This window comes from Bos taurus, chromosome 23 (genome assembly GCF_002263795.3).
Source record: "Bos taurus isolate L1 Dominette 01449 registration number 42190680 breed Hereford chromosome 23, ARS-UCD2.0, whole genome shotgun sequence".
NCBI classification, from domain to species: domain Eukaryota; kingdom Metazoa; phylum Chordata; class Mammalia; order Artiodactyla; family Bovidae; genus Bos; species Bos taurus.
In genome coordinates this window covers 9,553,911-9,567,889 of record NC_037350.1, presented here as the reverse complement: position 1 = coordinate 9,567,889, position 13,979 = coordinate 9,553,911, and the positions used below count along the sequence as shown (strand labels likewise).

The following is a 13,979-nucleotide window of genomic DNA, read 5'->3' as shown; positions in this document are numbered from 1 at the left end:
TTTTTGGGTAGAAGCCAAGACTTGTTCCCTTATTTGTTCCTAGACTTGTTCTTTTTGTACTTTTTTTCCTGGGTTGAAGACAAAAAGGTTCATGTTCTTGCCAAGCAGCTCCTTGGGGGAGTGGGGTGCAGTTTTCCAGGGCTGAACGGGTTGTACCCTTCACAAGAGTTGCAAAGAGGCCGTCATTGTGGCTCCAAGTTATTATCCAAAATACAAGGCTTCGTGCACCACCAGGCTCCATGACAAGGGACACAAGGAACAAATCTGTTAACCTTAGACCTTTTCTTTTCATACCTGTCCAAGTAGAAAAAAGTGTTGGCCTCAGGATCCAGAAACGGCATGCCTCCTTGAGCATACTGCCATCTCAGATCCACCTCTGGAGGCTCCCAGCAGCAGCTTCCCTGGACAAACAAAACATTTGCCTGAGCTGGGTACACTGTCACATCCAGCTATGTCCCTGCCCACCAAAGTCTCCCTTCCCTGAGAGCCTTGTGAGTGCATTTTTAAGACATTTTTCATCCCCTCCCAGTGCTACCTCCATGTTCCTTACTTTAAGCTTTGGACTAGAAAATGAACATTTTTTTGTTATTAGACACAGAAAGGAAATCATTGTCCTGAGGGCCTCTTAATGTTGGGCTGAGAAAGGGGAGGACAGCTTTGGGATCCTCTCCTAATGGTGATGCTCCGGATCATAACACAAACAGACACATGCTCTTTTCACAGCTATTGCTTGTTGTCAGATAATGTCTTCTGAAGTCCTGATCCTCCAAAGTTGTCTTCATGGCACAAAGTTGTTTTAAATAGGGAAAAAGGGATCTTTTGCACATGGTTATTTAGGCCTTTGGCTTTCTTGTTTCCATGTCAGTAAAGTAACCCCCACCCCTTCCCATCGTGGCCCTGTGGCCCTGGCCCACTCAGGCGCCCTCTCACTCCTGAGTAGTACTGTGGTACACCACAGCAAGCCTGTGCTCAGTCACGGCCCCAAGGGCACATTTGAAACCACGTGATCAATCCATGAAGATACAGCAGTCCAACATAGGAGCACCTCAGTATATAAGGCAGCTGTTAATAGACATAAAAGGAGAAATTGACAGTAACACACTCATAGTGGGGACTTTAACACCCCACTTACATCAGTGAACAGATCATCCAGACAGAAATCAATAAGAAAACACAGGCCTTAAATGACATATGACAGTTAAGACAAGATGGACTTAATTGATAGTTATAGAGCAGTCCCTCCAGAAGCACCAGAAGACACATTCAAGTGCACATGGAACATTCTCTAGGACAGGTCACATGCTGGGCCACAGGGCAAGCCTTGGTAAATTTAAGAAAACCGAAATTGTATCAAGCATCTTTTCTGACCACAGTGCTATGAGATTATATACTTGAAACCATGTGACAGTGTGTGATGTTGTTGGTAGCAACATGATTTAATTTTCTGTTTTGTAATATTAAGAACAGACTTATAATCCACTGAAGCTTCATAATTCTTATCAGTAAATTGACAATGGCTGTGTCAGTGCTTTTCCCCTAAAGGACCTCTCAGATTGTGATGTTGACTCTCTATGATCCAGCTGTTCTTAATAAAAGTGCAGTTGTCCCTGGACTCATATCTGTAATGTGGGAAAGTAATGATACACACAAATTAGCAGGTGATCATGAAAGTGCTTGTTTATGTCTTTGCATCACCTCCGTCCTCCCACTTATGTTTTCCTTGAAATTCCCCAAGTAAACTTGTGCTAGTTTGGAGGCTTCAGGTCTGATTGTTTCACAGTGAATATAGACAATTACATGACCTGGAATTTTTAAAACTGTGTTTGAGTATATAACTGTGACTTGCCTGCAGTAGTGTTCCCATTTTAGAGTTAAAAACTGAATCTTGAGAGAAACAGCTTGCCAAAATTGTAATAACAGTATAGCAGCAGAATGAGAAAAGAGGCCCCAGCTTTCATTGTGTGGCCTCACCTTGTAATTCTAAAGATGCACTCTTAAAGAGTGCTCAACAGCCCATGTTTCTTACAGCGTTACCGCCCAAGCCTCCCTCTTGAGCAGCATGGGTCAAGCTACACCTTTGTTCTCATGGAGGGTGAGTTCTAACCTACCAGCATCAGCAAGGGCACACAGTTTTAAAAGCCACTGTGTTTCAAGGTGTAGAAGTAGCTATAGTTTTTTCTTAGTTTTTTCAGCTGATGCTTTTCCTTCTTAGTTCATCTAACCATCGTCACGCATTTATACAACAGGCCAAAGAATCCTGGGAGATGGATACCAAAGAAAAACTGGAGCAGGCTGCCATTGTCAAAGAGAAGGGGACTGTGTACTTCAAGGTACGTTAAGTCTTTGTACAATACTTTCCATCTCAAAGAATTTACTCAACTATCAGTGAATTGTGCTGATATCCCCTATCCTGAATTCTGTCAGTACCCTTCAGGATAAGAATAAGCCTGAATTTTTACAAGTCTGTCATTTTCAGTATAAGAAATGATAAGGCAGAATGAATTAGTGTGACACAGAATACAAATGCCTCTTTTACACATTCTGATCTAGACTGTAACCATCCATAGCATCAGACCAGGTCTGGCTTGCCCACTCACCGTGTATCAGTTAAGGCCTCAAGCCCTGTGCTTGGAACATAGTGGGCCATCACCAAGTGTTTGTGCAACAAAACAAAGAATGAATAGAATAATTGTGAGCAGATAGTAGCATTCAAAGGGATAAGTTTCATATCATTTTCCCTTTCCACTGTTTTGGGGAAGTCACTTAGGTACATGATAAAAGTTCATGCACAGATTTCAAAAGGAACTGAACCCAATATAAAAAGTGCAAAGAGAATTTGTTACTAGATTTTTAAATAATAAATTGTTAGGAATCAACATAGGGTTGCCAGAAAGGCTAGTAACTCTCATTATTCACTTTAACATTATTCACTTTACCCGCTTAAATGAGTTGAGTGGGTACAAATCATAACTTAAAGCATTTCTTACTGTGGGTGTAGATAATATATATTTATTTATAACTCATATATACTGGATTCCCTGGTGGCTCAGAGGTAAAGAATTTGTCTGCAATGCAGGAGACATGGATTCTATCCCTCAGTTGGGAAGATTTTCTGGAGAAGGAAATGGCAACCCACTCCAGTATTCTTGCCTGGGAAATCCCCATGGACAGAGGAGCCCGGTCGCAAAGAGTCAGACACAACTTAGTGACTAAATGACAATATCAACTCAGTGTAATAAAACAGCTTAGCTGTTCAGAAACTAATTGGTTGCTGATGACTCAGTGTTGCAAAGCCAGGTATCATATAGCTGTGTCCTGAATATATACAGAGAGATGGCCAGAATTTGTAACCAGCAGCAGAAATCAGTGCTGAAGTAGCTATACAATTATTTAACTTCATTGCGTCTTAGCATCATAACTACAATAGTGATTTGTGTATTTCATAATGTTATGAACCCTCTTAAAATTACTGATGTTTGGATAAAACCTGGATCATACATATTATTTTTAACATGCAATTTGATAGACAAAATCTTTCAAAACATTAGTCTATTGGGGAAAAATTAATGAAAAGGTTCAGAACCGCTGACCTAAGACTTTTTCTCCCAGAATGTCTCTGAACGTTTTGCACTAAAAAAAACTTCCCTGGAGGCACCTTCACATTTATAGGTAACAGATCCCAGCGGCGATCCTAGTTTTAACTATACGACTTTAGAAATGGTAGGTGGGTTCCTATACACATTCCCTTTTCAGATGTCAGGGCAAGTTCCAGTCTGCCTAGCAGCCTTCCTGGGCCTCGACTTTTCAGGGTGTGTGACTTGGGCACAAGCGCAGGGGCCTGGTGTGGCGGCCAGAGCAGAGATGGGGCACGGTCATGCCACCCACACAGCGAGCCCTATTCTCAGTGACCTGTCGGCTTGGTTTACACCTAAGTGGGTAAGTCTCTGCTCTTAGTAGGGTAGAATTGTAGAAAGCTTTTAAATGGAAGTGATTTTGGTGTTCAGAGTGTAAACTCCTCATATGAACCTCTGAACACTAAAGAAAGGTAGGAGAGGATGTCTTCATTTGGCTCTGAAAATAATTATTAAGCACATGTAACATGACGTTGCACCCGGCACTGTGCAGGTCAGCTAAACAGACAGGATTTGTGCCCTCATAGCTGGCACCTGGTCAGTGTCTCTCTCCTCTGACTTGGAGGCAGAGTGGGAAGAAGGCTGAGGATACTTCTTACCAAGAGGTTCTTGCGCCCCCTTGTGCTCCTTGGGGATAAAGCGTTCTTAAAGCAGCTGAGTGAAGGGTCATCTTTCAGCCACAGGACCCTTTGTAGACTCACCAGGTTTTGCTATGTTTTGACCACCATTACTGAACCAGGAAGCCAGTGCTCTGATTCAGAAACAAGTTGTCCATGACTCTTGGATTTTAGGAGTTTAGGTTAAAAACTCAAAACCCTCTTTTGCTCCAGAAGAGTGAAGGAAAGAGAAGACTTCTCAACCTTGGCACAGTTGACATTTGAGGCTGTAAAATTAATTCTGTTTGGTGGGAGGTTCTGTGCATTTAGCAGTAGCCCTGGCCCCTACCCACTAGATGCCAGTGGTACACACACATTCTCCAGTCGTGACAACTAAAGAACATCTCTAAACATTACCAGATGGTCACCTGGGGGCAGAATCACCCTAGTTGAGAACTCCAGTTTTAGTCCATCAGAAGCAGAAATAACACAAAGATCTTTGCTCATTTTAAGTTGAGATATAAAAATTATATATACTATATATGAAAGGACTATCGAGAAAGTAAAATGCTCTTTAAGTGTAAAGAACATGTACATAAAGTCTAATACTTGGGGGTTTTTATTTTCTTTCAGAAACTATAGCCTCTCTACCATTCTGATAGTCAGCACCTACCGAAGTGATCGGATCTGGTCTTTGTCCTCCCTGGCTCTTTCCTTCCTCTATGACAATATATTAGATAGAAAGGTAATTAGAGGAGGATGAGAGAGAGGAAGAAGAAACTAGACATAACAGGGAAAATGCCTGCCCTTCTCACTGAATCTAAACAAAAGGACAGCTTTCATTTTCACCCATATCTCCATTTTGCTCCCAGTGATTGAAAAACTTGATTCCATAGTTATATTCCTTTGACCTTAATATTTACTTAGCAAACCATCATCAAGAACCACCTTGTGTTAAACTCTGAATATTCCAAAAGGGATAGGGCATGATTCCTGTCCCAAAAAGCTTATAATCCAGCAAGAGAAAAGACAATGACAGAAAATGCCAGCCCCTGAAACTGGTAAGGACTTCACTCTTGAGTAGTGGGGCCTAAGGCTATGACAAACTACAAGGACAGCCAGCCCCCAGCTTATACCTGTGTGAAAGCAACATGCATCCAGTAGAAACCATACTTTGAATTTGGGTTTGCCTCTACCCAGACTGGTGATGTCATCAGCAGTGAGCACAGCTCCCAGCCATGGGATCACGGGGCTAAATAACCGACACAGCGGCTCTGGACCCACACACCTTTCTGGTTTTCACTTTCAGGACAGTATTCAATAAATTACATGAGATATTCAGCACTCTATTATAGGCTTTGTGTTAGATGATTTTGCCCAACTGTAGGCTAGATCACACTGAAGGTAGGTCAGGCTAAGCTATGCTGTTCAGTAGGTGAGGCATATGAAATGCACTTCAGTTTCCCTGGGCATACTGGGGGGTGATCCCCATGTAAGCTGAGGAAGACTGTACCTTCATATCCAGGCCCTCCACTTGGAACTGTGTCTACCCCATCCTCATCACCGGAAACTGACATCAGGGCTTCCTTTCTACAGTAATAGAGCATATGTATCATTCATGTGAATTATACAGTTTTTATTCACAGTTGTTACTGAGTGAAAATATGGTTAAGAGAAAAGTCTTTCTCATGTAGTCAGGTGACTAACACCTGTGTTACTTTCGTTTTATAGTTACGTATGCCGGACAGCTGTTGATTGTGTATATTCCCCCGGTCTGTAGATCAGTGGTTAGCAGACCGCAGCCTGTCTCTGTAGGCAGGGCTCTCCTGGGACTCAGACCACAGCCTGTTTCTGTAGGCAGGGCTCTCCTGGGACTCAGCCACCCCCTTTGTTTATATATTGTCTGTCGCTGCTTTAGTAGCCAGGACAGAGTTACAGCAGAGACTGTTTGGTCTGCAAAGCCTAAAATATTATCTGCCCCCTTATAGGAAAAGTTTGTCAACCCTTGGTTTAGCTAACGAAGATCTGCTGGGTTTGGGACTAGCACTTACCAGAATATAGTATCCACTGTCCAGGGCTGATTATCAGGAGAAGGGGAAAGTAACTTCCCTTCAAGTAAACTACTGACATAGTCTATAGCCACTCACAGGCCTTATGAAAAGTTTGGTAAATACTGGCACCAAAGAATGTAACTCAGAAGCCTTGATGCCCGTGTGCTGAAGAGAGTGAGATGGTAAATGCTGGCGAAGAGCATCACAGTGCCCACCCTGCAGCAGCTCAGAGGTCACTGGGGTTGAGAAGGAACAGGGAGAGGTGTCTGGAGAGCAGGACACTCGCGCACCCTGCTTGGGATGAGGGGGTGGTTCCCTTCTGAGGATCTGCTTCGCTCCCTTTGAACTCGCTCCAGAGCCAGGACAGCAAGTAATTACTAGCTTCTCTCTCTCAGGGAGGCAAGTACATGCAGGCGGTGATTCAGTATGGGAAGATAGTGTCCTGGTTAGAGATGGAATATGGCTTATCAGAAAAGGAATCGAAAGCTTCCGAGTCTTTTCTGCTTGCTGCCTTCCTGAACCTGGCCATGTGCTACCTGAAGCTCAGAGAGTACACCAAAGCTGTGGAGTGCTGCGACAAGGTAGAGTGTCTGCGTGTGGGATGAACGTTACATAGCCTGGATCTTTTTCCCTGTCTTCATGCTTAGTCATCCTACACTTCCTCTCAGCCAGGGTTTGGGTTTTTTCATTTTGTTTTGTTTGAGATTATTTATTTCTCAGTAAGAACTGGGAAATTCAGAAAGTTTTTTTTTTACTACAGTCATACTTTCCTTATGCCTAGACTGTTTATAATACATTATGAGTTAAAAGTTTTGATAAAATTAAGCAATATTTATCCATGACCTTAAGTCTGTGGCATTTGGTACCAGGTTACACAATTTTATAAAAACAGATTTAACTTATTAAGCCTTTTAGGTCTTTAAGAAGAGGCTGTGATGGTTCATCCAGAGATATTTACATATTTTTATTATCATATTTATTCACTGCCTAGGATTACACATAAATAATTTGCAAGACCCACAAAGCATCAGCACCCTCATTCCATCTGTGTTGTTAACATGGTAAGCAGTGCCTAAGCACTAACAACTGGTAGAAGTACCATATGTATGACTCTGTTCTTTTCTATACTAATGATGCTACTGTGTCAGGTATGAGGTCCCAGAGTGAACACTGTACATTTTACTATGGGTACAAGCTAGTAACTGGATGTATCTTAAAGACAGACAAAGGGAACAAGAAAAGCAAGCAACTATTTCAGGCCTTCTTTGTAAGATTGAGTTTTAAAATTTTGAGTTTTGTGGATCAGTATGTTATATGAAATATATAACATGATATATTAAATATATTAAATGGCATTTTGCCTGAGAGAATAATGTTACTGTTACATTTTTAAACCTTTGTTGTTCTTTCTTATAAAAGTAGTATAAAGTCATTCAATATTCAGACATTACAGAAACATCTAAGAATCTGAGTCCACTCATAAAATTCCCACTGACCCTCTCCCAAGGCCATGGTCATTCACGTCACACGCACATTCCTCTTGTTTTTCCATTTCCATAAGTAGAGTAACATGTATGTGTACTTTTTAATGAGAATGTATAGATTTATAGTTCTATAAAATAAGGCCATCTTTCCACATCTTATCAGTTCATCATATTCTTTTTAAAGTCTGCTTAGTATCCAGTGTATGTATCTATCAGTTTATTTAACCAACCTGTTTTGGTAGATTTCCAGGGTTTTGATATTACAAATTATATAGTGTCTCTCTGCATATGTATGGGATTATTTCTCTAGGATAAAATCCCTAGAAGTCGAAATACTGGGTCAAAAGACATTCTGTCAATATATTTAAATATGTTTAAATTTTAATACTTTATATATTATTGAATATTATCAGTGATTCCTCAGTATTATTGACAATAGAAAATTCTTATTTTCATTTTTAGTTCTTGGTTACTAATTAAGTTGTACATCTTTTCATTACTTGTATTGAAATAACTAGTATTTCTTCTCTGAATTGCTTGTTTACATCCTAAGATTATTAAAAAAAAAAATAACCATTTGGTACTTATACCTACTCCAACTAGGTTTGCTTTTTAAAAAAATAATAACCCTATTATATTTTTATGGAGGTTTGCATGTAAATATATTTGGATTAGAATTTATTTTTGTGTTTATGAGGTTAGAATCTAAATCTTATTTTCTACATAGAATCTCTTATTTTCTACATGGATAGTCACTGTTTTAGCCCCATTTATTGAAGTTAAAACCCTTTTTATACATGATTAATGTTACTATCTTTGTGATTATTAAATCTTTTTTATATACATACACATGAATCTGTTTCCAAATGCTTTGTTCCACTAACCTGTTTTTTCATGGAGTACTGTTTTAATTTTAGTAGTTTAATAGTATATCTTTTTTTCTGGTAGGTCAAGTCCCCTCATTATTTTTGAGTTTACAGAAATTTTCTCAGCCAGTCTTAGGCATTTACTTCTTCCATTGGCATTTAAAATGAACTTCTCAAAAGCCCTCCTCCCAACCCCCCTTGGGATATTTATAGAAACTGCATTAAAAAAAGAAATGAATTTGATTATTTTGACCAGTAGTATATAATTGCCTTGAGCCTGGTCTTTTCTAAGTCTTTTGGCCAGAGACTTTTCTCTCCAAATTCCCACAAGGTACATGGCATTCTTTCTAAAATATAGCCCATCTGTCCCCAGGCCCTTGGACTGGACAGTGCTAATGAGAAGGGCTTGTACAGGAGGGGTGAAGCCCAGCTGCTCATGAACGAGTTCGAGTCAGCCAAGGGCGACTTTGAGAAAGTGTTGGAAGTAAACCCCCAGAATAAGGCTGCAAGACTGCAGATCTCCATGTGCCAGAAAAAGGCTAAGGAGCACAACGAGCGGGACCGCAGAATCTATGCCAACATGTTCAAGAAGTTTGCAGAGCAGGACGCAAAGGTACGTGCACAACCCACCCACCTTCAGGTTGCGGGAGGACGGACCGACCGGACCTCTGACTTCCATCCTAAGGAGGTTTCCGTAGGACACAGGCCCAGGAAGACAACCCGAGAGGCCACGAGGAGGGAAGAGGACTTCAGAGCTGATCAAGGCTGCTTGGATCTAGAGGACGAGCCGGGAGGGTACGCGGTTCAGTTCACCAGAGGCACAGTTGTGAGGCCCTGGCACGTCCATGCAAGAGAAGAGGGGAATTAATTCCCTAGAAGTGCACTAAGGCTTTTATTATTATTTTAAAAGCCAAACACAACACTTGCTTGTAGAAACTTCTGAGCTTCCTAGGAAATAAACTCTGAGGGGGAAGCCCCACCCCATGCCCTTTACTTTGAGGCTTGAGAGCCAACCTAGCAACCCAAGAGGAGCAGTCAGCCCCCCGGACCGCTCAGGTATATTCTGGTCCTCACTGACCGTCCACTCAGACCCTCAGTCACGTGGACTTGACAGTCAAAGCTGTCCGTGGGGTGGGCTGGTCACTTTAACCAAAGAAAAGGGAAAGCTCCCAGGCTAACTGTGGCAGCAGCGCTGGGACTGACCAGCTGTGAATCCCAATACAGTCGTGCTCACGCCCTCTTGTGTTAGACGTGACCATCTAGAGGAGCCAGGAAGCAACTGGACATTTCTTTTTTCCTCTAACCCTCTTGATTCCTGTTTGTTCCTTAGGAAGAGGCCAGTAAAACAATGAGCAAGAAGACTTTAGAAGGGGTCACCAACGAGAAAGAAATAGGAAGTCCATCGATGGACGAGCAGAAAGCCGAAGGGCACGTATGACACCACGCCACGGAGGGAAGAGTCCTAACACACTCGGCCCCTCCTCCATGGGCTTTCACCCAACTCAGGACTAAACAGTGTTTAATGTAAAGTTTGTTATAGTCTATGTGATTCTGGAAGCAAACAGCAAAACGAGTAGCTTCCCAAAAACCACCACCCTGCTGCTGCCCAGAGGTCTCATCGCGGGGGCGGTGTGGGACCACTCCAGGTGGAACAGAGCAGCGTCTGTCAGTGTGGAGAGTGAGCCAGCACCTTAAGTCCTGCTCATTTCAGTTGATGTCAACTTGCAATATCCAATTCCGGGTCCCTTAAGATCATTCTAACAATTGGGGGCTGTCTGTTAGGTTTTACATTTGACTGAACTTTAATAGCACTGCAGAAACCTAGAATTCAATGCTTGATGAGTTTCTTCTTTCCTATAGTTGGGCAGGGGAGAGTTGAGGGTGGGGGAGGTTTTGTTTTCCAAATGACTGAAGTGCTCTGAATGCAAGCTGTTGCATTTTTAATGAACAGAACCCACTGTAGAGGGGCCAGGTCCCGTTCAGGTCCACAGCAGCATCACACACTTGAAAGCCAGAACCTCAGAGGCATCTTGCTTGCTGACTTTGCCGCCTTAGTCAAGCAACCCCTCTGTGAGAGCGGTTTCTGCCCCGCAGCCTGTCCCCCAAGGGGGACCCTGTCATTCCTAAAACACTCTTCCATGATGGTGAGAAGGAGGTTCTGGATTAGCCTTCCCCACTTTGGATGAAGTTCTGAGACACTGAAATGTGAAGAAAGCAGTCAGAATTGTGCTTTTTCTTCCCTCTGTCTGTTAGGAAAGAATGTTGCATCCAGTAATGCCTGCTCATTGCTACCGTTCAGTTTCTCACTTCCATTCTGATCTCTCCTATCAAGAATTTCAGACTTGTTCTTATATCTTTGACGTGGAGTGAGTTTTTATTTAACCTATCTGTCTAGGATCCTTGAAGCATTTTTTGTTGTCTTTTTAAAATTCCTGTCTCATAAACACGTGTATACTGATATATGGAAGTTTATTTACACTCCTAATTTTTTTTTTGACTTTTTACTACTAAGTAGCTTAATTTTTAAAAACAAAATCTGTGAGGTTGAAAAATCATTGCTCTTCTACATTAACCGTTTTCCTTGCAGGTTTGACATGCTGTAGCTTTCTTTTCCTGCACTGATAGCTGCTTTGTTCTGGTATGAGTTGTGGAAAAGAGTTGAAAACAGCTTCCCATGCAGGTACATCTAGCCTAAAATCTCCAGTACTTGGGCATTGAATTAGGGCAAGTCTTAAATACGAACATGAAGTTGAATTTTAGTCCTTACGGGTAAGCAAGATTAAGCATGGCTTTCTAGTCCCACAGCCTAAGAAATAAGAAACACTCATAGGAATGCATTTGGCAACCCAAAAAACATTTGTTTCAACCTAGAACATCTCACCTTTTTAAATCCTAAAAAACACTGGCAATTATATTTTAGATTCATTTTTATTTTTATGGTGGTTTTAACAAAACACTTTTATTCTTGGGTTAGGACCCATGTTAAAACATAAAAATAAAGTCATTTCCTTTTTATACCAGTTTTCGTCTCTATGGAACAAATGGAATCGAGTTTCTCCTTTAATGATAACTAGAATTCCTTTTAATTTCTCATGTACACACTTGTCTTTTTTCATGAGGTATTTCTTTAAAAAGCCCCAATCTCACCTAGAGAATATAAAGCAAAAGTTGATTTTGCTTATCTGCTTAACTGCCTAGTATTTGTAGCTCTGTTGACTAGAGCATGACTCCAACGAGGCCAAGATTGAAATTAGATCCTAAAAAGGCCAGTTAGATTTTTGCAGGTAACAAGCAAAATAGTATTCCCAAAACTAGATTCTCTTAGCCCACTGTCTCCCTAGTGTATGTTATGGGTCACGGGAACAGAAAGTGTGTGGAGGGGGGAGAGGGGAAGGGTGGGCAGGTGGTTCAGAGGAGACTATTACAAGGTGCCCATCACCGCTCAAGACAAAGAAACTTCATGTATTCTTGTATCAGATTCAGTAATTTTAAACAATTTGTCTAGAAATCAGCTGTCTCTTAGACTGCATTTGGAGTGGTGAGACAGATGAATTAATAGCAGATTGGTTTTTAAAACTATTCAGATGTACTTTTTTGGTGTTCCTTAAATAAATTCAGAAAAACAAATGTGATTTCCCATTATTCTTGTTGTTGTGTTGTTTTAATCGCTAAGTCATGTCTGACTCTTTTGTGACCCCATGGGCTATAATCCATCAGACTCCTCTGTCCATAGGATTCTCCAGGCAAGAATACTGGAGTAGGCTGCCATTTTCTTCTCTAAGGGATCTTCCTGACCCAAGGATCAAACCCGCTTCTCCTACATTGGTGGGCGGACTCTTTACCACTGAACTACCTGGGAAGCACCCCACCCCCACCATTATTCTTGGTTTTGCTCAAATAGTCTTCAATAAAAAGGTTGTTTTGGTTGGGAAACTACTTTGGGGGCCCAGCTGAAAAAATGAAACCTCAGAAAACTGACAAGAGACAACACTGTCCTGCTCTTTGCTCTAAGACACAACTTGAGATTAGCTTTGGGGTACAGGCAATGGAATTATGCATCTTTGTTCAAATGAACCAAATAATCAGAAGAGGATTCTGTGTTTGCATTAACCAGTAGACATTCCACCATTTTCATTGTAAGGTAGGTTCAGTTTGGGAAGTGAAGAGGTTTAATTGTGCCCTTTAATAAATATGTAAAATATAAGTAAGCATGTATCAGGCGCTGTTGTGTGTTAAACAAGTATTTCCTCTTAAGTAGCATTTTTCTTGGATATTCACACTGTGAAGGCCTAAAGAGCTGATGTCACATACATTGTGAACCCTTATTCACAGTGCAAAACAAACCAGATATTAGATCCTCACTAGAATCTGGCTGCAGCAAGAAAAGGCAAAAGGTTTTCCTCTGAACCCTGCTCCTTTTGAGCAAACACTTCAGTATCTTTGTTTGGAGGGACCCTCACCTTTTTAACATAATCAAGGGCAAGTAGTGGAAACTTCAGTGATCTGCCAGGCATTGACATGGGTAAGGTTGGTACGAGTTGCTAAGAACAGTGCATAGGAAAAGCTGCCCTGCAGCCACAGGCTTAAATGGGTCATAACTACTGGGTGCATCCCATGCGTCAGACATTTAAACCCCCTTTACGCTTCCACATGTAAAAAGGATGTAGCTGCTGCACTGTTGCATCTTCTGAATCGCACAGAAGATCATGTGGTCCTTACTGAAACTATAAGAAAGGCATTCTGGGATATGTATTTCAAACCTGGCTTAGTTGACACATTATAAATATTTCCCAAGTGTCTAAGCCTTTCCTGAGGCATTAAATATTTCTGTCCTGGGTCTACTTGGATGATGTGCTTTCTTAAATAAAGCCAAAAATCATAATGCCTATAGCAAGAAGTTAGCTACTTAAAAGTTTGACCAAGGAGATAAAGCAGGAAGAACAAGTGGCTAATGATTAGTACTTGGCAATGTAATGACTAACTCTAGTTACTCTACTGATTTGATATCTGCTTACAACCACGTTTCCACAGTGAGAACTTCTGCTCTTTTCAGTGTAGAAACATGAACCCGCCTATATGACCTTGCCCTAAAACAGATACCAAAGTCTTCCTAAAGATGACACCAGCCTAAACACAGTAAACTCATGACTGTCTGCTGAGACATCAAGGAACTTATACGTTCCTTTATTCATCCCCATCTCAGCATCTAGCACACTATACCCAAACTAGTACTCAGTAGATACCCAGCAAATTGGCTTCCTCCCCTTCATATCTCTTACTTCTGTGGCCCTTCATTCCTGTCACCCACCTTGAAATGTGGAGGCCAGAACGACATGGTTTCCTAGCAATC

At 41.4% G+C, this 13,979-nt stretch overlaps 1 protein-coding gene across 5 annotated transcripts in view; it reads left to right on the top strand.

The window, feature by feature from the left end:
- FKBP5 (FKBP prolyl isomerase 5) overlaps window positions 1-12,271 on the top strand; it is a 122,213-nt gene extending 109,942 nt beyond the window's left edge. For all 5 annotated transcript variants that reach the window (XM_005223348.5, XM_005223349.5, XM_024983659.2 and 2 more), the window contains 4 exons: window positions 2,247-2,330; window positions 6,675-6,860; window positions 9,003-9,242; window positions 9,960-12,271. In XM_005223348.5, the coding sequence (XP_005223405.1) occupies window positions 2,247-2,330; window positions 6,675-6,860; window positions 9,003-9,242; window positions 9,960-10,067 (618 nt within the window). In that variant the 3' untranslated portion in view covers window positions 10,068-12,271. The remainder of the gene's footprint in view (window positions 1-2,246; window positions 2,331-6,674; window positions 6,861-9,002; window positions 9,243-9,959) is intronic.
- The last annotated feature ends 1,708 nt before the right edge of the window (window positions 12,272-13,979 follow it).